The sequence below is a fragment of the Ursus arctos genome, unplaced genomic scaffold, assembly GCF_023065955.2.
Source record: "Ursus arctos isolate Adak ecotype North America unplaced genomic scaffold, UrsArc2.0 scaffold_28, whole genome shotgun sequence".
Classification (NCBI taxonomy): Eukaryota; Metazoa; Chordata; class Mammalia; order Carnivora; family Ursidae; genus Ursus; species Ursus arctos.
This window is the reverse complement of record NW_026622963.1, coordinates 4,666,717-4,685,759: the sequence shown is the minus strand read 5'-3', so window position 1 is coordinate 4,685,759 and position 19,043 is coordinate 4,666,717. Positions and strand designations below refer to the sequence as shown.

General features: G+C 56.9%; 1 protein-coding gene across 3 annotated transcripts in view; it reads right to left on the bottom strand.

Moving 5' to 3' along the window:
• CORO2B (coronin 2B) overlaps positions 1–17,970 on the bottom strand; it is a 126,948-nt gene extending 108,978 nt beyond the window's left edge. For 2 of the 3 annotated variants that reach the window (XM_026478394.4, XM_044392003.3), the window contains exon 1: positions 17,864–17,970. In XM_026478394.4, the coding sequence (XP_026334179.1) occupies positions 17,864–17,878 (15 nt within the window). In that variant the 5' untranslated portion in view covers positions 17,879–17,970. Of the gene's footprint in view, positions 1–11,634; positions 17,783–17,863 lie in introns of those variants that run through there. The other variant, XM_057303664.1, reaches the window with a different exon arrangement.
• Positions 17,971–19,043: the final 1,073 nt, after the last annotated feature.

Here is a 19,043-nt window from a genome sequence, read left to right as displayed (position 1 = left end):
GGGATGCTTGCCAGGGACTTGCCTCTGCCTGGCTTCTCTAAGGTCCAGGCTTTTTTTTTTTTTTTTTTAAAGCAGGCCTCCTACCCTGAGAAAATTGGATCAATTTTTTCCAGGAGGTTGCTATTAGCAAAATCACTGACCCTGCAAGATAGAGAAGCAGAGATGGCGAGACTTCCTGTTTGTTCTCTCTCCCTCCCTCCCTTCCAGCCTCTCCCCCATCCCTCTCTCTGGCCAGGAACCCAGCTCGGTTCCCCAGGAGCCAGGACACCCCTATTCCGGCTGAATGTCCCTTTCCTCCCGAACTTCAGCCTCCAGGGGATCCGATTTTCTGAAACTGGAAATGCTCTCGGAGCCAAGTCTGTGGAACAGGTAGACAGTCTGGCCAAGGGGGTTGGATCTGGGACACGGCCACTGATGGAAGCTGGCTCCTCCTTTGTGCCCCAGGAACCCCAGTGCCGCACTGACTTCCACCTCTTACCCACCTCTACCTCCAAAACGTCACCCCGTGTCCTGTTTCCTCCTCAGCCCTCACCGGTTCCACCTGGCCGGCTCAGGCCTCCTGCCCGGACCACCACGATGGCCCCCTGACAGGTCTGCTGCCCTAAGCCTACCCAGAGCAATGGGTGTAACTGCAGGCCCCCGGGAGAGGGGCAGGGTTGGTGCCGCAGCCGAGAGCTTTTTGTTTGTTTGGTCCTTTTTTTTTCCTTGTTGGGAGGGAAACAGAAATCAGGAAGAAGCTGTGGGTTAAATGCACTATGTTTGAGGGACAAAACGGCCAGGCAGCTAAAGGGCCAATGCATCGGGGATGGGCTAGAGCCCTGGTTCCATCAGCTTACCAGCTGTGTGACCTGGGACATGCGATTCTCTGAGCCTCAGTTGTCTCATCCATAAAATGGGCGTAACAGCACCCCACGCCACCCCTCCCTTGCCTCACAGGCTGTTGAAAGAACGTTATGAGATGCACGTAGGACAGTTAGCATTGTCCCCAGAACACGCTCAGCACCAGGTAAACACTGATCACTAGTATTTTGTTCCTGGTGAATCCAAATCCTATGGCACCTCCCTCCTCACCACCCAAACCCCGGCCAACGCGGAACAGAGGTGCCAGGAGCCCATGAGGCAGCCGCTTCACTTCCCTCCTCCCTTCTCCTTGACCCGAGACGGCTGAGCCTCTTAATTGCTCTTCGGTTTTACTCCATTTGAAATGAGCAGGGCACCAATTCCCCGCAGGAAAAAATAAATATGCTTCTGCTCAAAATACTAATGAGGTTGGATGCCAGGTGAGGCTGGCAGGGGGAGGCCGCCCCTGACGCCTTCCGCGAGCCCAGCCGGCCCTGTGGGAGGACGCAGCCCAGTTTGCAGCATCCTCAAGGGGACAAGCGGGATGCGAGGCTCTGGTGTTGCTCCGCGGGCCCCAGGCCGGGGCTGGGCTGGCTCAGGGGACCCGTCGTGGTAGGGGGTGTGGGAGCCCCCTGTGGTCATGTCCCATGGATGTGGGGAGCCAGCTCTCCTCTGAGCAGCTCCGGGAAGGGCTGGCTGCCATCTGCCTCTCCTCCCACCCAGTCACCAAGCCTGGACAGTCCTCTTCCCCTGCCACTGCCTCTGCCTGGCTCAGACCCTCGTCAGCTCGACGTGGCTGCTGGGCTCTCGACCTCCAGCCTTTCCCGCCTCCTCTCCTGCCTCCCCTGAGCGGTCATTCCCAAGCAGTCAGTCAACAAACATTAGCGAGCAGGAGTCTTGTGGCAGCCTATGGGAGGGAGGAGGACTCAGTGTGACCCAGACCAGCCTCAGCCTCCTTTCCGACCCTCTCCCCTCCCACTGCCCAGGATGAGGGCCTCTGGCTGTGCCTTCAGTGACAGGCGGCCTTCTCCTCGGAGCCTTGAGCTTGCTGCTCTCAGCCAGAAAGTTCTTCCCAGATTCCACGTGGCTCCATCCCTCCCCTCATTCCACTCTGGGCCTCCACAGCCTCTTTTCAGAGCCATCCTATTTACAATAGCCCCGCCCACTGCTCCGCCCCTGACCCCAAGGCATTTTTCCTAAAATTTTACCACCCCCTGACATCCTAATATTAATATATTTCTGTTCTGTCCTGGCTCCCGAGCCTCTTGGGTCAGTTCCCTGAGGGCAGGGACCTTTTCTCTTTTGTGTCCCCCCACGGGTCACAGGGACAGCGAGCCAGTGATGAAGCTGGGAACAGAACCCAGGCCCTGGGAGAAGCCTCTGAAGCCCTGCCCCAGGGGCCAAACTGGGGACAGGGTTCCCAGTCCCCGGAGTGTAGACAGCAGATGACCTGGGGCCCTGCCGCAAAGCTGGAGGTGCAGAGCTGCAGACTTTCAAGTCTGAAAACAAGCCCCATTGTCAGGGGGAAGTGCAGCCTTGCTCCTTGGTGCCTGCAACTCCCAGGGGATAGAAACCGGACAGCCGTGTCCCCTTCCTGGGAGGAAATCCTGCCAGAGTTCTCAGGAAAACATGCAGCGGGACTCAGCTGGAGGAGGAAGAAGGGAAGGGGTCCCAGGGTGGGCCTTGGTCCTGGGAGTGTTCCCTCTGGTCTGATCCCTCAGGCCACAGCTGAGGCTGTCGGCTGGGCCAACCATTCAGTCCTGCCTCTGGTCAGTTCTCTGGTCTTGAACACTGCATAGCTGGGACTTTTGGAGGGTATAACGCGCTCCCTCCACTGCTTCCTACCCATTCCATAGCTCATCTGACTCCACACAGTGACAAGAGACAGGCAGACCTGGATTGATGCTGCTCTCTTTTCAGAGCTGGAAACAAAGGCCCAGAGGGGTTAAGCAACTTGCCCGAGGTCACACAGCGTGGTAGAGGCAGAGCTCAGAATAGAAACTAGGCTGCGATTTCAGTTGTTATTACTTGGAGTCACCAGGAAAGCATGTGCTGAACGGCTTTCCTGGGACCGGAGGCAGGAGGTTGAGAGGGCTTTCTGTCCCCTCCCAAAACCCTCCTCCCCTTCCTTCTGCAAGCACACAGGCTCTGTCTGGCTTCAAACCCAAAGAAATTCCTTCTCTGCTCATTGGCTCTCAGACACGGGAAGCAGCCCGTTCCCTGTGGCTTCTTCCCTGGAGGATGCACGTTCAATAAACAGAACCCCTTTCTCATCTTCCTGCGTAAATATCTCAGGAGGCTGAGAAACAAACAGCTCTGCATTTGCCCTGCTCCTGGCCACTCGGAAATGGGGGCTCCTCTGACTCAGGCAGGACCCTCACCCCCCCACCCCTGCAGTGTCCCCAGGGGGACATGGGAGATACAGGATGGCAGGAACAGCCGCCTTCCTGCATGGGGTGCCCACCTGGGGTGGGGAACCTGGTGGGAGTGGGAGAGTCCAGCCCTGTTTTTTACCAGAAGCACCCAACCCACCCACCCACCTACCACTTGCTGTCCCCAGAAATGGGAGAACATAGTCTGCTCAGCATCTGTTGTTCTTGGGGACGCTTCAGTCGCTGCTGCTGGAGACCACAGTGCAGGGGACACGAAGTTCCTGCTCAGACGGGCACCACCTGCGGGGCAGGGGTGCAGAGCCTCACGAACAGGGGGAGCAGAGCTCTGGCTAGACACCTCAGCAATTTGGCAAGCCAGACCCCTAAAACTCCCCCATACCCTTCTTTTGTTTATTCCTTCAGTCGTTCGTGGAGCACATTATTCTTGGGCCAGGAACATTCAGCGGCTCCCCATTGCCGACCGGATTCGGACTTCTCAGACTGTCATTTCCTGTGCTTCCCAGCCCCGCCCCACTCCAGCTTCCCAGCCACACCTCCCTCCACTCAAGTCACACCGCACACTCCCTTCCCCTAGACGAGTCCTTCCCTTTCCTTATTGCTACCTGCCTCTGCCTTTTCTCCTCTCCTGTTCTTTGCTCTCGCTATTTGCAGGATGGCGAGTGAGCCACCGCCTCCTGGAAGCCTTCCTTGACCATCCCACCCCACGACGATCCCCCTCCCCTCCCCAAGCTTCCTCGTGGTGGATCGCTGCCCCTGCTGCCACCTGGAAACTGCTCCTGGGATCCTCACGTGTGAGGTCTTAGCATTCCAACTCAGTGACAAGCGTCTAGAACGCCAGGTGCCAGCTTCCGTTTCAGCCAGGTGTCTGAGGATGAGGGCTGCCCCTGGACATAACTCCAGAAGGAAATTCAGCTTTAAAGAAATCTTCATGCCTGCGCCCTACCTCCCAGAAATTTTGATTCTATTGCTCTGGGCGAGGGGCGGGGGGGGGGGCAGAAAAGTCCAACTACATCATTTGTAGGGGTCCTTGATAAGAAAGCATAAAGAGTTTCAAGACAGTACCAGCAGAACATTAAACCGAGTGTCTCACAGGTCACAGTCCTGCAAAGCCGGTCCTGGGGGCAAGCATTTAACCGTCCCCAGGTGATGTGTAGTCAGCGTGGAGAACCACCGCTCCCGACAATGTGGGGTCACCGCAGGTTCTGCACCCCTGAGCCCCCGTAGCAGCACACACGCCTCTGCACGCCCGGGCTGCCCGGAGCACGGATATTTGTAGAGGGAATGAATATACGAACGGATGGAGAGGCATGAAGCTTGAACCAGAAAGCCAGGAAGGATCTTTTTCCCACTTGCTTTAAAAACCAAATATAAATATATTAAATATTAATATCATGTTATTAACAAGTAAATATAATAAATCTATAATCATTTTGTGTAAGAAAATAAAATATTCATATTTTAATATTCATATATTAAAATATACCCAACGTGCCCCTAGTGCACAAATCTCAAGCGTTCAGATTGAACACCTTTTACACATGCATACATTCACCCGACGACCATCACTCCAGAAGGTTCTCTTCTCCAGAAGGCCCTGTCCCAGTTATACCCCACTCCACCCCCGGTCACCAATGAAAAGTGGATCGAATTTTCATCAAGGCAGGGCTCTCGGGCTGAGGGAGGCAGAGTCAGCACAGGTGGGGTAGATGGAAGAGAGGTGGAGAAGGCTGACCATGGAATTCCCTGGTGCCGGAAAGGCTGATATTTACACCAAATGAGAGGGAATAAGCACAAAGTTTCAGACCGGCTCAGCAACCTGCTCAAAGTCACAAGGCAAGCTGTGGCAGAGCCAGGACTCGAACTCTGATCCTCAACCCCCAAGATTTTGTTTTGTTTTGTTTTTTTTAAGATTTTATTTTATTTTATTCGACAGAGATAGAGACAGCCAGCGAGAGAGGGAACACAAGCAGGGGGAGTGGGAGAGGAAGAAGCAGGCTCCTAGCGGAGGAGCCTGATGTGGGGCTCGATCCCATAACGCCGGGATCACGCCCTGAGCCGAAGGCAGACGCTTAACCGCTGTGCCACCCAGGCGCCCCTTGTTTTGTTTTTTTTTAAAGATTTTATTTATTTATTTATTTGAGCAAGAGAGAGAGTGAGAGCGAGAATTCAAGCAGGGGGAGCAGCAGAGGGAGAGGGAGAAGCAGACTCCCCGCTGAGCAGGGAGCCTGACGCGGGACTCGATCCCAGGACCCTGGGATCATGACTTGAGCCAAAGGCAGACGCTTTACCAGCTGAGCCCCCCAGGTGTCCCATCAATGCCCAAGTTTTGTTAGCTGTTCATGACCTTGGTAGTCCGAAGTGTGTGTGCGCACGCGAGTGTATGCGCGTGTGTGCATGCACTGGAGGGAGGAAATACATCTGTAACCTCCCTCCTGCACCCTGCCTTGGACCAGGGGATGTTATCCTAAGATAGCTGGGAAACTGAGTCCCAGTGAGAGTGGGGGGAAGTGACTGACCCAAGGTCACACAGCATCTGAGCTGGGGTTTAGGCAGGAGCTTCTAGAAGCCCCCTGCAGTGGTCTTCTCTCCATGCTGTAACCATGTCTCCCAGGCAGACTTACGGCCCTCTGCCCCCTCCTTCTGTTTTCTCAATTCCCAGAGCCAACCTTTCCGGTAGCCCCAGGCAGCAGGTGGGAAAGGCCAGTACCATGGAGTGGTCCCGCCAGGGGTATCTCCTTGGGGGCAGAGGGGCACGGGCAGCGCTCACTCCTAGGCACAGGGAGATATCTGCAGGGGATCCGGGTCTGGGGTCCGAACCCCTTGCCCTCACCCGGCTGTACCCAGGTTTTGGAAATGTCTGCTCACTTTCTGCCTCCAAGGTCAGGTTGGAGCAGTCCACCTAAAGGGCAAGTTGGATCATGTCACTCCCGTTACAACCCTGCCAGGGCACCTCGTGCCTCCACCAAGCACCCCCCCACCCCTTGCTTCCCCTGCCTGTCCACTGCCTTCCCCACTCCTTACCCTACCCTTTCCACCCAGCACACCCAACTCTTGCCTCTCCTAGAATAAGCCAAACCTGTGTCCCCCTTCCGTGTCTTTGTTCACGCCGTCCCCTCTCCCTGGAATGCCCTTCCCTCCTCTCCATGTGCCTCTGCCTACTTATCCTTGGAGACTGAACTAGGATCTCTTCCTTCGGAGGCTTTGCCTGGCCTCCCCAGTCTGTCCCATGGCTTTGGAGCTCGGTGCACACATCCCTGCCCTCCCACACCGCTGCTCACCAGCCCCCTTTGCCACATCCCTGCCGCGCGTGTCTTTCTGGGCAGCCTGTCTCCCCCGCTGGACGGGGTCCCCCTGATGAGAGGACAACGTGGGCGCATCCCTGCGTGCTTGGCGCCACGTGCTTCGGGCCTGGCACACCAGCGCTCAGCGAATGTTTTCGAACTTATCTAGGGCCTCATTTTATTTAGGGCCGGGGGGGGGGGGGGAGGGCGTGGTCAGTGGTCCGGAGAACAAGGCAGCCAGGGTGCAGAGGTACACAGAACCACAGCCGCCCTCGCGGCTCCCGTTCCCCTGGCAAATCTGGCTCCCCAGCCGCCCCCCCCAACTCCTGCCTCACTTTCCTCCTCGGGAACCTCTCCCGAGTTGAGTCTCATTATTCTCGGGTCTTGCTCTCTGTATGCCCGGCCCCGTCAGTACAGTCACTTAAGTAAGGTATTAACCCTCCTGGGGGATTTATATTTTAATAACGTCTAAAAGGCCCAGAGGAACTGAATCCTGGGCACGGTGCTGGGAGGGTGATCTTAAAAAAGCAATCACACAGCATGATCGGCCCCCCACTGTCGGGCCCCACGGTGGCACCCAGGGCGAGTGCCGCCCTCTCTGAGGCTGGGTCTCCCCCTCTGTAAAGTAGGGGTAACGCTCGAGTTGTGGGGTACATCCCAGATGTGATGCGCTTGGCATGGGGGGCAGGCCCGGGGCGGGGGGAGCATCATTCCTACTGCTCTTGGAAAGCAAAGGCCCACTGGCTCCCCAGGGGCCCGCAGAGGGGTGGCTTTGTTTGCGGCTCCTGAGCCCCTCTCTTCCCTCCGCCCACTCTCCTGCTCTCCTTCCCTCCCGCCCTCCCTCCAAGCCAGAGTTCCAGGGAAAACTTTGCGGGGAGACTTCTCAAGCCGTGATAAGGTCTGGCCAGAGGAAAGCTCTTAGCAACCCAGGCTCCCAATCCAGAGGCCCTTCTAATGGTTTCAGAGAAACAAAGGAGGGAAAGATTGGCTGCAGCCCAGCGTGCCAGGAGGGCTGGCTTCCAGGAGAGAGAGAGTGGGGTTCGCGGGCCTCTGCGGCGGCTAGGGTGGCAGCCTGTGGTACACAGGGTACCTGGCGGCCAGATCTCGGGGATCAGCCCCATGGCCAAGCAGAAGGAGCCTCAGAATGCACTCCTCCTCCCTCTGCCATGGCCATGGCCACGACTTGGTGGGGGGCTCCCGGCTGATTACCTGGGGAGCTGAGCCTCTCTGTTCGGGTGCTCCCTGCCAGCTAGGCGAAGTTCTCCAAGTCTCCTTTCTAGAACTTTCCTCCGCCACCCACTTCTGAATCAGTCCTTGGCCTGATTTCTACTGGAAGCTGAGAAAAACCCACTGAACTGAAACTCACCCAGCCTAAGCTTGCCATCAACCAGAGGAGCCCCACTTTCTGCTTGGCCACTGGTGCCCCCTTCAGCAAACCTTCTGGGGCCTTGATTTCCGCCTTTGCAAAACAGGGGATCCCATTACATCTCTTTAGAGTTCCTTCCAGCTCTAGCGGTCCACGGATGTACAGGAGTAAGGATTTCGCCCAGGCAGCACCAACAGCATCGTCTTCCTCGAAATCCCGCCCAACCTTGTATCTCACACCGGGTACCCCAAAGTCTACACCCCACCTTTGACGAGTGCCGTGAAAGATACCCCAGAACATCAGACATCATCTCTGGCCTCGGCCAGCTCACAGTCAAGTCAAGGAGTCAAGGTCAATCCCCATAACAACGTAGCAACACATTGGGCCTTTACCTGCGGCTGGTGTAATGGAGGCTGGGCAGGACAGGAGCGCTGAGAACAGGGGAATTGACTCGGATCCAGTCCCTAAAAGGCCAGCTTAACAGGACAATTCGGGCCTTGAAATAGACTCCGTCCATAACAACCTGAGTTCGTTCTCATATGCTATCATGACGCAGGCAGGAAAGCAGCCCTGGGGGTCTTTACAGGACACATTTGTGATAATAAAAAGTTATCAGATGGACCCTCAGGTACACAGAAATCCCCTTTCCCAGAATTCCAAACTTTTCGGAATCCCAACCCCCCCCTCCCGCCGTGCATTCCTGAAAAAGGTCAGCAGGGCGGGCATGAACGGCATTCTCTTCACAAGCAACACCGAAAATGCAGGAATTAAATCCTCTTGTCCCCTTCCCCCAACTCCTTCCTTTTCCATCAGCTGTTTCACGTCCTGGAAACTCCCCCAGATCCCAGATCATCACGCCCGCTGTTGGTTCTGAAGTCATACTCGAAGGTGTTTAAATGGTTTGCTGCAAATCCCTTAAGCCAGCCCAGGATATTCCTTTCCAGAAACTCAAAGGAAAAGTGGGTCTGAGCTTCAGGGGTGCCAGGATGTATCTGGAGCAAGGGTCAAGGTCATTTGCCAGTGGGGACTGGGTCTCTGTGCCCAGCAATGGGCAAGACTGTGCTTTGAGACCAACTTCCCCCCACCTTCTGCAGGGAGCTCGGGAGCTCGGGGATCCAGGAAGATACAGATCAAGGTTTAGATGCTTTGTCTCACTTTTCAAGCGAAAGCAGGGCATCCAATTCTTGCAGCCACATTATTTGTCCCAAGCATATTAAAACAGCCGAAATAGAACAGGAAGAGGGAAAAGCAACTTTTCATCTGCCCCAAACCAGCCTGACCGAGTACAAACAGAGAGAGGCTGTTGGAGAGAGATGAACGGGTCTCTTCCGCCGACACCGACACCGTGTGAAACAGTGCTGCGGTGAGGACCACAGCAGGGGAGAAGGGGGTGAGCTGTTGGATGAACTGCCTCACTGCCAAGGCCATGGACACTGGTGGGGGGAGGCGGCAGGAGGGGTGTGAATTAGAGACACTAAACTGGCCCCTGCGTGACATCTACCAAGCGCCTCCCCTGGAGATCCCAGTCCCTAGAGACGCAGAACGCTAACTCCCTTTTAACAGATGAGAAAACAGAGGCTCTGAGACAGGTCACAGGTCTCAGGATCATTCCTACCAGCCCGACTGAGTGGCAAGAAAGGCCTGGAAGGTTGGTACTGTTTATTTCACGGTCAGCCCTCAGAAAGCAGGGATCTAACAGCTGGTGAAAGGCTAGGATCGGTCTCCTAAGAAACTAGTATTTTATTAAATGGATCTAAATTGAGATTAGGAGTCATTCTCGTGTTCCTAGAAAGCGTGGAGTGCCACGTAGACAGAGGGCTGGACCAGATGACCTCAGACAGCTCCGGAGTCGAACCCTGAGCATGGGGGCTTCTTCCCTGGGATGAGTGTCAGCACCCACCCAGAGAGAGCCTCCCCACCTCCCCGTCTGGGCAGCCGGAAGCCTCCGCGGGTGTTCCCCTCCATCTCACACGGGGGCCAGTAAGTTCACTCTACATGTCCCTATAGTTTTATTTTATTATATTTTCTTTTCTTTTCTTTATTTATTTGGGAGAGAGAGTGAGAGCACAAGCAGGGAGAACAGCAGAGGGAGAGGGAGAAGCAGACTCCCTGCTGAGCAGGAAGCCCCCAACGCAGGGCTCCATCCCAGGACTCTGGGATCATGACCTGAGTCGAAGGCAGACATTTAACTGACTGAGTCACCTAGGCGTCCCTACAGTTTTATTTGAAAGACCGAGGCCCAATCCAGATAATCGGAAAGATTTAAAGACTAAAAATGGTTGTTATAATTGGGCCCGGTGAAAATATAAGGTGGAAATTTCCCTGCCAGAGCAAAGTTTCCTTTTGGAAAAAAGAAATGACCCCTCCCTGGAGCTGCGTGCAAGCCAGGAGGGGCCCTGCCCTCCCAAACACAGCTCTGGGAGGCTCTGCGAGGGGCAGCGGGGCCTGGAAAACAGAACGTAGCACCTCCATACCCCCCTGGCCCAGGTCAAGTCTAAGAAGTGACCCACGGAAAAGCCATCCTCCCATGATGAGGAAGCTGCAGGGAGAAGAAGACTGTCAGAGTCAGGAGGCCCGGGACTGGACCAGTCTCTCATCTTCCTCGCTGGGCTACTTTTTGCGGCTTCCTTGGCCTCTCTGTGCCCGTTTCCTCATTCCCGAAGTGGGGATAGCACGGTAAAGTCACTCGGAGGACAAGATGCGCTAATACCCGTGGTGAGGTCTCAGACGCTGGTGAGCGGGAGGCATTCCTGCGGAACTGTCCCTGACTCCGTTCCCTCCGCCTCTTACCCTCTCCTCGGCTCCTCTCCTTTCACCTGTTACCTTCTACTCATCCTTCGTGAACCAGCTTTAAAGTCACCTCCCCATCCCTCTGACTAGGTCAGGCCCTCTGCTGCTATTGCCAGAGTTCCCCTGTACTTCTCGTTTCATAAGCCCCAGGACGCTCATTGTAAGCATTTGTTTAATTTTCTGTCTTCCCGATGTGAATAGCGAACGCTCACTGCCAGGCATGTGGTAAGTGCTTCACACGGATCAGCTCATTTAATCTTTATAATAATCCTTTTAAGTGCTACTATTATCAATCCCAATTAATGGATGGGGAAACAGATGTTCAGAGAGGTTAGGCAACTTGCCCAAGAACGAACAGCAAGTAAATGATGCAGGACCATCCGTCTGGCCCTAAAGCTGGCATTCTCAGCCACCGGCACCCCCCCCCCCACCCAGGTAATCAGGGGCCATCTCGAGAGGGCCACACACCCTGGGCATAGAGGGAATTTGCACATTCAGGAGGGTGAGGGCTGCAGGCCTGGGCCACAGACCTGTGTTCCCCAGACAGAGCTAGCTTCGTGGACATGGAGAAGCTGTCACACTAGTTTGTCCCCCAGGCTGGCCTGCCCTGCCTCAGAGGCCCTGTCTGACCTCAGACACCACGTGCGGGGTGCCCCCCTCCTCACTCACTCGGTTTACATTTTCTCCCAAATTATTTACGTGACTCCCAGCCCCAGCAAAGGCCACCGGAAGCCTAAACAGAACACAGCCATGGGTGTCACCCTCGAGGCAAGCAGTAATTGTCAAGCACACTTTGGTGCCAGGGCCCGAGACACATAGACGGGACCCTTGTGCCTTGGGGGTGCGGGTCGGAATAGAGTCCTGGAAAGGAGACCACCGGCTGCTCTGGAGTCTGACAGCCCGGGGAGAGATCACCACCCACTCCCCCATCCACGAAGCCTGCGACCCAGAGCAAGTCACTTACCCTCCCTGAGCCTCTGGAAAATGGGATTGTCTGATAACAGAATCAAGCCCCCAGAGTCAATGCGATTGTGTGTGCCCAATGGCCGCTTCGGAACTGTTACTCCTGAGATGATGGTGATTCATCGTCACAGGATGTGGACCATTAGCGACTGGATCGAGAAGGTTCTGGCTCCAAGTCAGAAGATCTGGGTGTGCATCCCAGCTCTGACCCGTATTAGCTCTGGGATTAGGGTGTGGCCGTGTTTTCGCTCAGAGACTCTGTTTATTCTTCTGTACGTAGGGGGACCCCTCCCCACCGTGGGACCCTCCAAGGGATTCGTGTTTGTTCTGTATAAAAGGGACTGTCCTGAGCAGACCTGGGGGCCTCCGCTCTCGCTTTGTTAATTAATTGGAAGGAGGGTGCCAGCCAGAGACCAATTAGGAGGTCCCTCTAGGGGCCTCTTGGGGGAGGGGAGGGAGTGGGCAAGGAAAGACGGGTGGCAGCTTCTCCTCCATTGTCCCTAACCCACCGCCTGACGCCTCTTTTACAGCTGGTCCCACACTCCAGGCCCACAAAGGACAGGCTCGTTCTCAACAGCTTCTTTTCATGTGGAAGCCACTGGATTGGCATCTGTCCTTGCCTGGCGGGCCCCGCTCCATGCCAGCTGCTCCGAGCTTCCCAGGCTAGGGGCTGCGCGGGGCCCGAGCCTGCAGGGTGCACAGGCAGGGAAAGGAAGGGGAACAGGACAAGCTGATCGAGACAAGGGTGGGGGGGGGCTGGGCGCGGAGGGAATTTGCACATTCTCTCATCTCCTGGACACCAGACAAATTCTGTGGCTAGCATATCCAAATCAGAATCGGCCCCGGAGCCAGGAGCCGGCGCTGGCCGAGGCCATGTCTGCTCCAGGCTGGCCAACCCAGCAGAGAAATGGAAAAACTCACTCCATCTCCGAGCTGCCAGGGACGGATGCTGCCAGGCCGCGGGTCTAGCCAGTGTCCACACTCCCAAACCCGCCAAGCTCAAGTCTAGGCCGATTCCACAGGGCCGGCTCGCTGTGGGGCTCCTGGGGGCCCCGGGGAGTCTCACCATTCTTTCCAGATGCCTCTGCGTGCTGCCAGAGGGGCGAAGGTGGCAATGCCCCCGGGGCCAGAGAACGCAGGGCATCGGGGCACATGTGGGAAGAAAGTAACTCATCAGAGGCCTGGAGGGAGAGGCAGCGTGGAAGGAAAGACGCTGAGGTGCTGAGCACTAGAGTATGTGGGAGACAGAGCTGGCCGGTGCCCCCCAGACCTTGAGACTCCTCACTCAGGCCTTCGGCACTGCTCCTTCCACGTGCATCTCCTCAGAGTCCTGGACAGCAACGGCCGTGGCTTCGGCCTGGCCCAGACTAGGAGCTCAGAGGGTGCTGGCCCTACAAAGAGTGAGCGCTAGCCACATACCTTCTGCATGAGAATGCCAGATATCTGGAAGAACTGGTAGGGGGGGGAGGTATGATGGGCGCAGGGGCAGAGAAGGCAGAAGCCCCACCCCCACCCTCAGGTTTCTGGGAGTTGGGTCTCTGCAGGAGGGGGAACTTCTCCTCCCTCGAATTGGCCCTGTCACAGGCCTGCTCTCTCCTCTCTTGTCCCAGTAAGAGACAGACAGGAAAGAGGTGCTGGGAAGTGGAATGTCTGAGAGTCCAGGCATCTCCCGGGCGGGCTAGACCCTGCCTGGGTCTGGGAGCTGGAGACAGAAGGGCGTCGTGCACCTTTCTCCTTGTCCTGATCCTGGGTGTTGCAAGGGCTCCCCTCCACCGTGACCCCAGATGCTTTTTCTTTTTTTAAATTTATTATTATGATATGTTAGTCACCATATAGTACATCCTTAGTTTTTGATGTAATGTTCCATGATTCATCGTTTGCGTATAACATCCAGTGCTCCACGCAATACGTGCCCTCCTTAATACCCATCACCGGATTAGCCCATCCATCTGCCCCCCTCTCCTCTAAAACCCTCAGTTTGTTTCCCAGAGTCCATAGTCTCTCGTGGTTCGTTCCCCCTTCTGTTTACCCCCCCTTCATTCTTCCCTTCCTTCTCCTACCGATCTCCCTGCTATTCCTTATGTTCCATAAATGAGTGAAACCATATGATAATTGTCTAACCCAGACGCTTTTTCAATAAAGGAAGAGGCTGTCCGGCAGAGGGAGTCTCCGACCCGAGAGGTCCAGGCTGCGGTGGTGCAGTGGGGTCACCGGAGTGGGGCCCAACCCCTGTCCCCATGCAGGCCACCTTGAGGCCCCTTCACAGGGCAGCCAGGTGGAAGGAGCACTGACCAGGAGTCAGGAGCACCCAGGTTCTGGCCCCTCTAGCCTCAAACTTTTTGAGTGACTTCAGGCAACTTAGGATTCGTTCCCCGGGTCTCCGTTCCCCTTAGTTGTCAAGGGAGAGATTTGGACGGTTTGACTCCAACATCTTATTCTCTGAGGCCACTCGTCAGGAGCCCTAGAGACACATGACTTGGCCAAACGAAGGCCTGTTAGCAGCTACATGGACAGGGCAACCCTGTCCTCAGTCCCATCACATTCAGCAGGAGCCAGGGGCTCCCATCCACCAGCTAGGCTCTGCTGGGACAGGGGCAGGAGAGAAAAGGTTGACACACCAAATGAGGGGCCAGAGAGTGACCGATGATGTCACTTGTGAACCTGGAACTGCTCAGAGGGGGACGCTGGCATCTAGAGTATTCTCTTGCCCACACTCCTTCTCCTAAGACCTTCTGAGGTGCAACACACATTCCTGCAGCTCAGGGTTCTCTGTTCTTGGACTGCTGACCCCCGGAGCTGGCCTTGGGAACACGGAAAGCACTGAGCGCCCTGGCCTCTAACGTAACAAGCCACACCCGGGAACAAGGCAGCCCAGTGACCATAAGCCATCGCCTTCCTTACCTACAAGCCCCACCTCCCGTCACCTCCAGACAAAAGCCAGGAAATCACTCCAAAGGATCTCAAAGCGCAAAAGGAGTTTGCAAAGTCCTGCCTTAGGGCAGGCAGACTTTTCTTATAGCCTATTGACTTGTACTCTACACACTATTCTAATGTATTTGGTTCTGTTTTTCCAGCTGATGGCAGTTTAGAAACACTTTAGGACCAGAGAAGCGTTGTTCAGCTGGCATATGACTGAAATGGCAGAGAGACAGAAAACGTATAGAGAGCAGGCAGAAAAAGTCAAAGAATAAGATCATCCTGTTACTGGGAAAGCAGCCTTCGCTCCCTCAGCCCTCACCTGCCCTCTGGACGGATACTGGACTGAACCTGGGAGGAGGGGGGCCTTAACCTCCTGTGGGTGTTTATGGTCTGGGAAGCTGCATCCCTTCTTTTTTTCTTCCTTCTCCTTGTCGTTACATAAAGCAACTAAGACAGCTTATGAAATTCCACAAAACAAAACAAGAGTTTAAAACGTCATAACCAGGAATCACGCCATCGGCCTAGAAGGGCACACTCCAGAGCCCTGCATGGCTTTTTATCTCTAGTGCTACTTGGGGGAGGGGGTCCCTCCAGACGGCCTGGGCTTTATGTGCAACTTCAGCCTCAAGGAAGGGGGCTGGGGTACATGCGAGGGGGGATGGGAAAATGGAAACTGGAGGCCCATCTGTTCTCAGGAAGTGCTATTGAAGATCTAGCAGCTTGTCATCGGTTTTTTCTTCTCCGCTCTCCAGGCCCTCTGAGCCAAAGAGGCCTCCTCCGTAATCCACACCTACCCCGGCCCAGAAGACTCCAAGGGGCAGGCAGCCGGGGCTGGGGACTCACCCTCTAACCCAGTCCTCCCCTGCCTGTCATTCCAGTTGGTAAGCAGGGACTCCACCTCCCAGACCCCCTTCGGGGTTCCTCTTCCTGTCTTATAACTAGACCAACCCCCGCCCCCCTCCAGTACAGAGAGCCCCCCCCCCAGTCTCCATCAGAACCGACTTCCTTGCAGAAGCTATGCCAAGGCCCAACAGAAGGGACCCACGACGTCCAAGAAACTAATTGCTGCACCTCACAGATGGGAAAACAGAGGCCTAGAGATGGAAGTGACTAGTCCAAGGTCACGCAGCCTATCTGTGGCTGACTGAGGACCAGAAGCCAGGCCTTCAGACTCCCAGAGTACTGGGGTTCTTCTAGAACTCATGGAGAAGCCTCTTCCGGCAGGCTTTAAGGCAGCAGGAGGGCCCCCAGGCCCTCTTCTGCATTTCTGTTGCTCTTCTAGGCCTCCCCACGTGAACACTGCTGGTCTGTGCCGGGGACTGGCGGCAAGGGGAGAGAAGCTAGGGTTAAGGTGGGGGTTTTATTTAATCCTCTGAGCTGGCTTAAACTGATGGCACATTGGTTAGGGCAGGAGGGACATCCAGAAGGGTTTGGTGGGGGATGGGGGTAGAGGGGAGGGCGTTAGTGAATAATCACTAGATACCAAGAGGCTAGGCCTGCCAACGAGTTTAGCAGACAAGTACCCACCTTCATGAACTCTCCACCCTAGGGCCTGAGCCTCCAGGTAGTGACCCTTTTTCATGGAAATAACCCAATCTCCATCTACTCAACAGTGCCCAGGCCATAGGTTGAGACTGATCTGAGAGCAAACCCCAGCTCTGCTACTTACTTGCTGGGTGAACTTAGGCAAGTCCCTTTACCTCTCTGAGCCTCGGCTTCTTCCTCTTTTAAGGGGGCTGAGCACACCTTCTTTGCAGGCCTCCTGGGAAAGAAGGCTGCCTGAGCTCATGTACATAAAGAGACGCAGGGGAGGCATTGAGTCAAATCTCAGTGCTATTAATACAAATCTCATATGCTTTATCCCTCATCCAGCCCCATCCATTACTCTTCTGCCTCGGCCTGCTTGCGTCTTTGACATTAATAACCTTAATGATAATAATCCTTCCCAGCCAAACGGCATTTGCATCATTTCAAAACACGAAGCGTCCTGCCCACTGCGGGCCACAGCAGCCCTGCTAGGAATAGCCAAAACTGAGGAAGACCCTCAGCCCCCAGGCACATTTCCCTGCAACGTTTCTAAGTCCCAATTTTGGCATTGAACCCAAAGACCCTGAACAGACATGCTGTCTTATGGCAGGCAGATCTCCTAGGGGCACTGGCAGCCATTGGCTTATCAGAAGGAGCCAGAGGCACCCCTCCCGTCACCTCCACAGCTGACCCTCCATCTGGCCCGCTGCTCTGACCACAAGTAAGCTGCCCTCTCCACGCTGGCCTCCAGCTCTTCCATTCTGAGAGCCAGGTGGGCAGCTGCTGGAATCTGGCCTTGGGTGCACGGATTGCCAAACCCAAGACCAAGGCCGGGCTGTGAGCTCCTTACCCTGACAGAGCCCTCTGAAAAGTGTGGGTTCACACCTTTGAGCTTTTTACTGGTTCTTCAACTGTCACCATCCCCAGGATCCACAGTATTTTCCACTTATTTCACAAGAGGAAACTGAGGCCCAAAGCAGAAGGCCCCAGCCAAGGTCATCCGTGGGGTCTGGGGTAGAGCTGGGGAGTGCGCTCAGGTCTCCTCTGGTCTCCTAATCCTGGGTACTTTCTGCAACTATCTTGGTCTGCTTTCCAAGACGGGGAGGCCCCCAAAGTCTCTCCAATAAACCTGGGCCGCTGGACCCGAGTCCAAGAACTCTCCTCCAATATGGGGACCGCCAGAATGCGCATCTCTCCCTTCTCTGTCACATTCCCTCCCCACATCTTCAAGCGGTTCACCCAGAAACCTGTCCTATCGCTGGTAGCAACTCCTGGGGCTGGAGGAGTGCCTTCTCCAGCGAGCAGCTCTGGAGTGGGGCCAGAGTCTGCAGGATGGGCAGCAGAGGCCGGCAGGTGGGGTGGACTTGCCCCTCGGATGGCCTCCCCAGGGCGACAAGCCCATCCCCACACCCACTGTCCTGCCAGCGACGCTCTCCGCTGCGCGCTCCAACGGGGGGATACCAAGCAGCTGCCCAACAGTGCTCTCCAGGGGTTAAAAATGCAGCATCCTAAACAAGGGTTAAAAATGCAGTCGCGGGGCGGGCCGGTGCGGAGGGTTGGTGTCCAAACCGCCGCGGCTGCCAAAGCGGCATCCTCCCCCTTCCCTCCGCAGTCCCCGGGGGCCGGAGTGACTGAAGGGACCGGGGGGAGCAGAGGAGGCGCGCGCCGCACCTTCCCGGCACCAGTGCCCCCTCCCCACGCCCACACCCCCGCGCCCCCCGCAGCCGAGGCCGGGGGCTGCAGGCGCCGGCGAGTCCCCGGCGCGGCGGGCGAGCGGCGCTTACCTTTGTGACAGTCATGCAGAAACTCCGGGGCGGTGCGGGGGCGCGGACGCGGCGTGCGGGGGCGGCGGCCGGGGTCCACCGCGGGCCCGAGGCGGCGGCGGGAAGCGCTCGGGCGCGGCGCGGCAGCTCTGGGCGCGCTCCCCGCTCCCGGCGCCCCGCGGGCGGCTCGGCGGAGCCTGGGGCCGCGCTCCGGGCGGGCAGCGCGCAGGGACCGCTCGTCGGCGCTCGCCCGCCGCTCGCCGCTGATGTCAGCCCCGAATGTGCATTTATAATAGATGAGCCTCCTTCGCCGCAGGAAGGCGAGGCAGGAAGAAAGGGAGAGGGGGAGAGGGCCCAGGCTGGGGGGCGGGGGGAGGAAGAGGGGCCGGGAACTCGCTACAAAGGAGGAGGCGGAGGGAGGAGGAGGAGGAGGAGGAGGAGGAGGAAGCGCACGCCCGCCCGCTGCCCTGCCCTGCGCCTGGGGCTCGCTAGCCCGCCGCCGGGCACCGCCGCTCCCGGAGCCCCGGCCAGGCGCCCGGGCCCGAGGCCTTAACCCCTTCGCGCCCGCGGACGCCACACGTCCGGGCGAGGCCGGGTCCTGGCACCTGCTAGCTGCGGGCGCGCGCGGCCACCCCGGCGCTCGGGGGCCCCCGTTGGCCCGGGGACGCTGCTGAAGTCACACGCTAGACGGCCGAGACGCCGCGTGGGCCGAAGAGCCCGCCGGGCTCGCCCCCTGGAGGTTGGCAACATCCCTCCGGGGCCTAGAGTGCAGCGCGGCAGCGGAGAGGGGCGTGGCGGCCGCAGGCCCGGCCTCAGCTGACCAGGCGCAGGGTCGCGGGATGGGGCTGTTGGAGCAGTCATTTGAATCTAGTTCCCGCCCCAACTGGCTGGCCCAGCGGGCACTGTAGCTAATTTCACAGAGAAGGAAACTGAGGACCAGGGTGGGAAGTGACTTAGACAAGGGCACACAGCCATCCTTGGCTCCAGGCGGTCGTCCTGGCGCCCGCTCTTTCCACGTCGCCACAAGCTCTCTACGGAACCCCTTATTATAAAAGCTGTCTTCTCGAGCTTGGACGATCTCTGCCCTAGGTGTGTCTGTACTGCGCTTGGGTGCCTCGCTGCTCTGGGGGAACGTAGGTGCGACCTGTGTGGTGCACTGATCCTGACCCGGGTCACACCACATCCTGGAGCTGCTGATGCA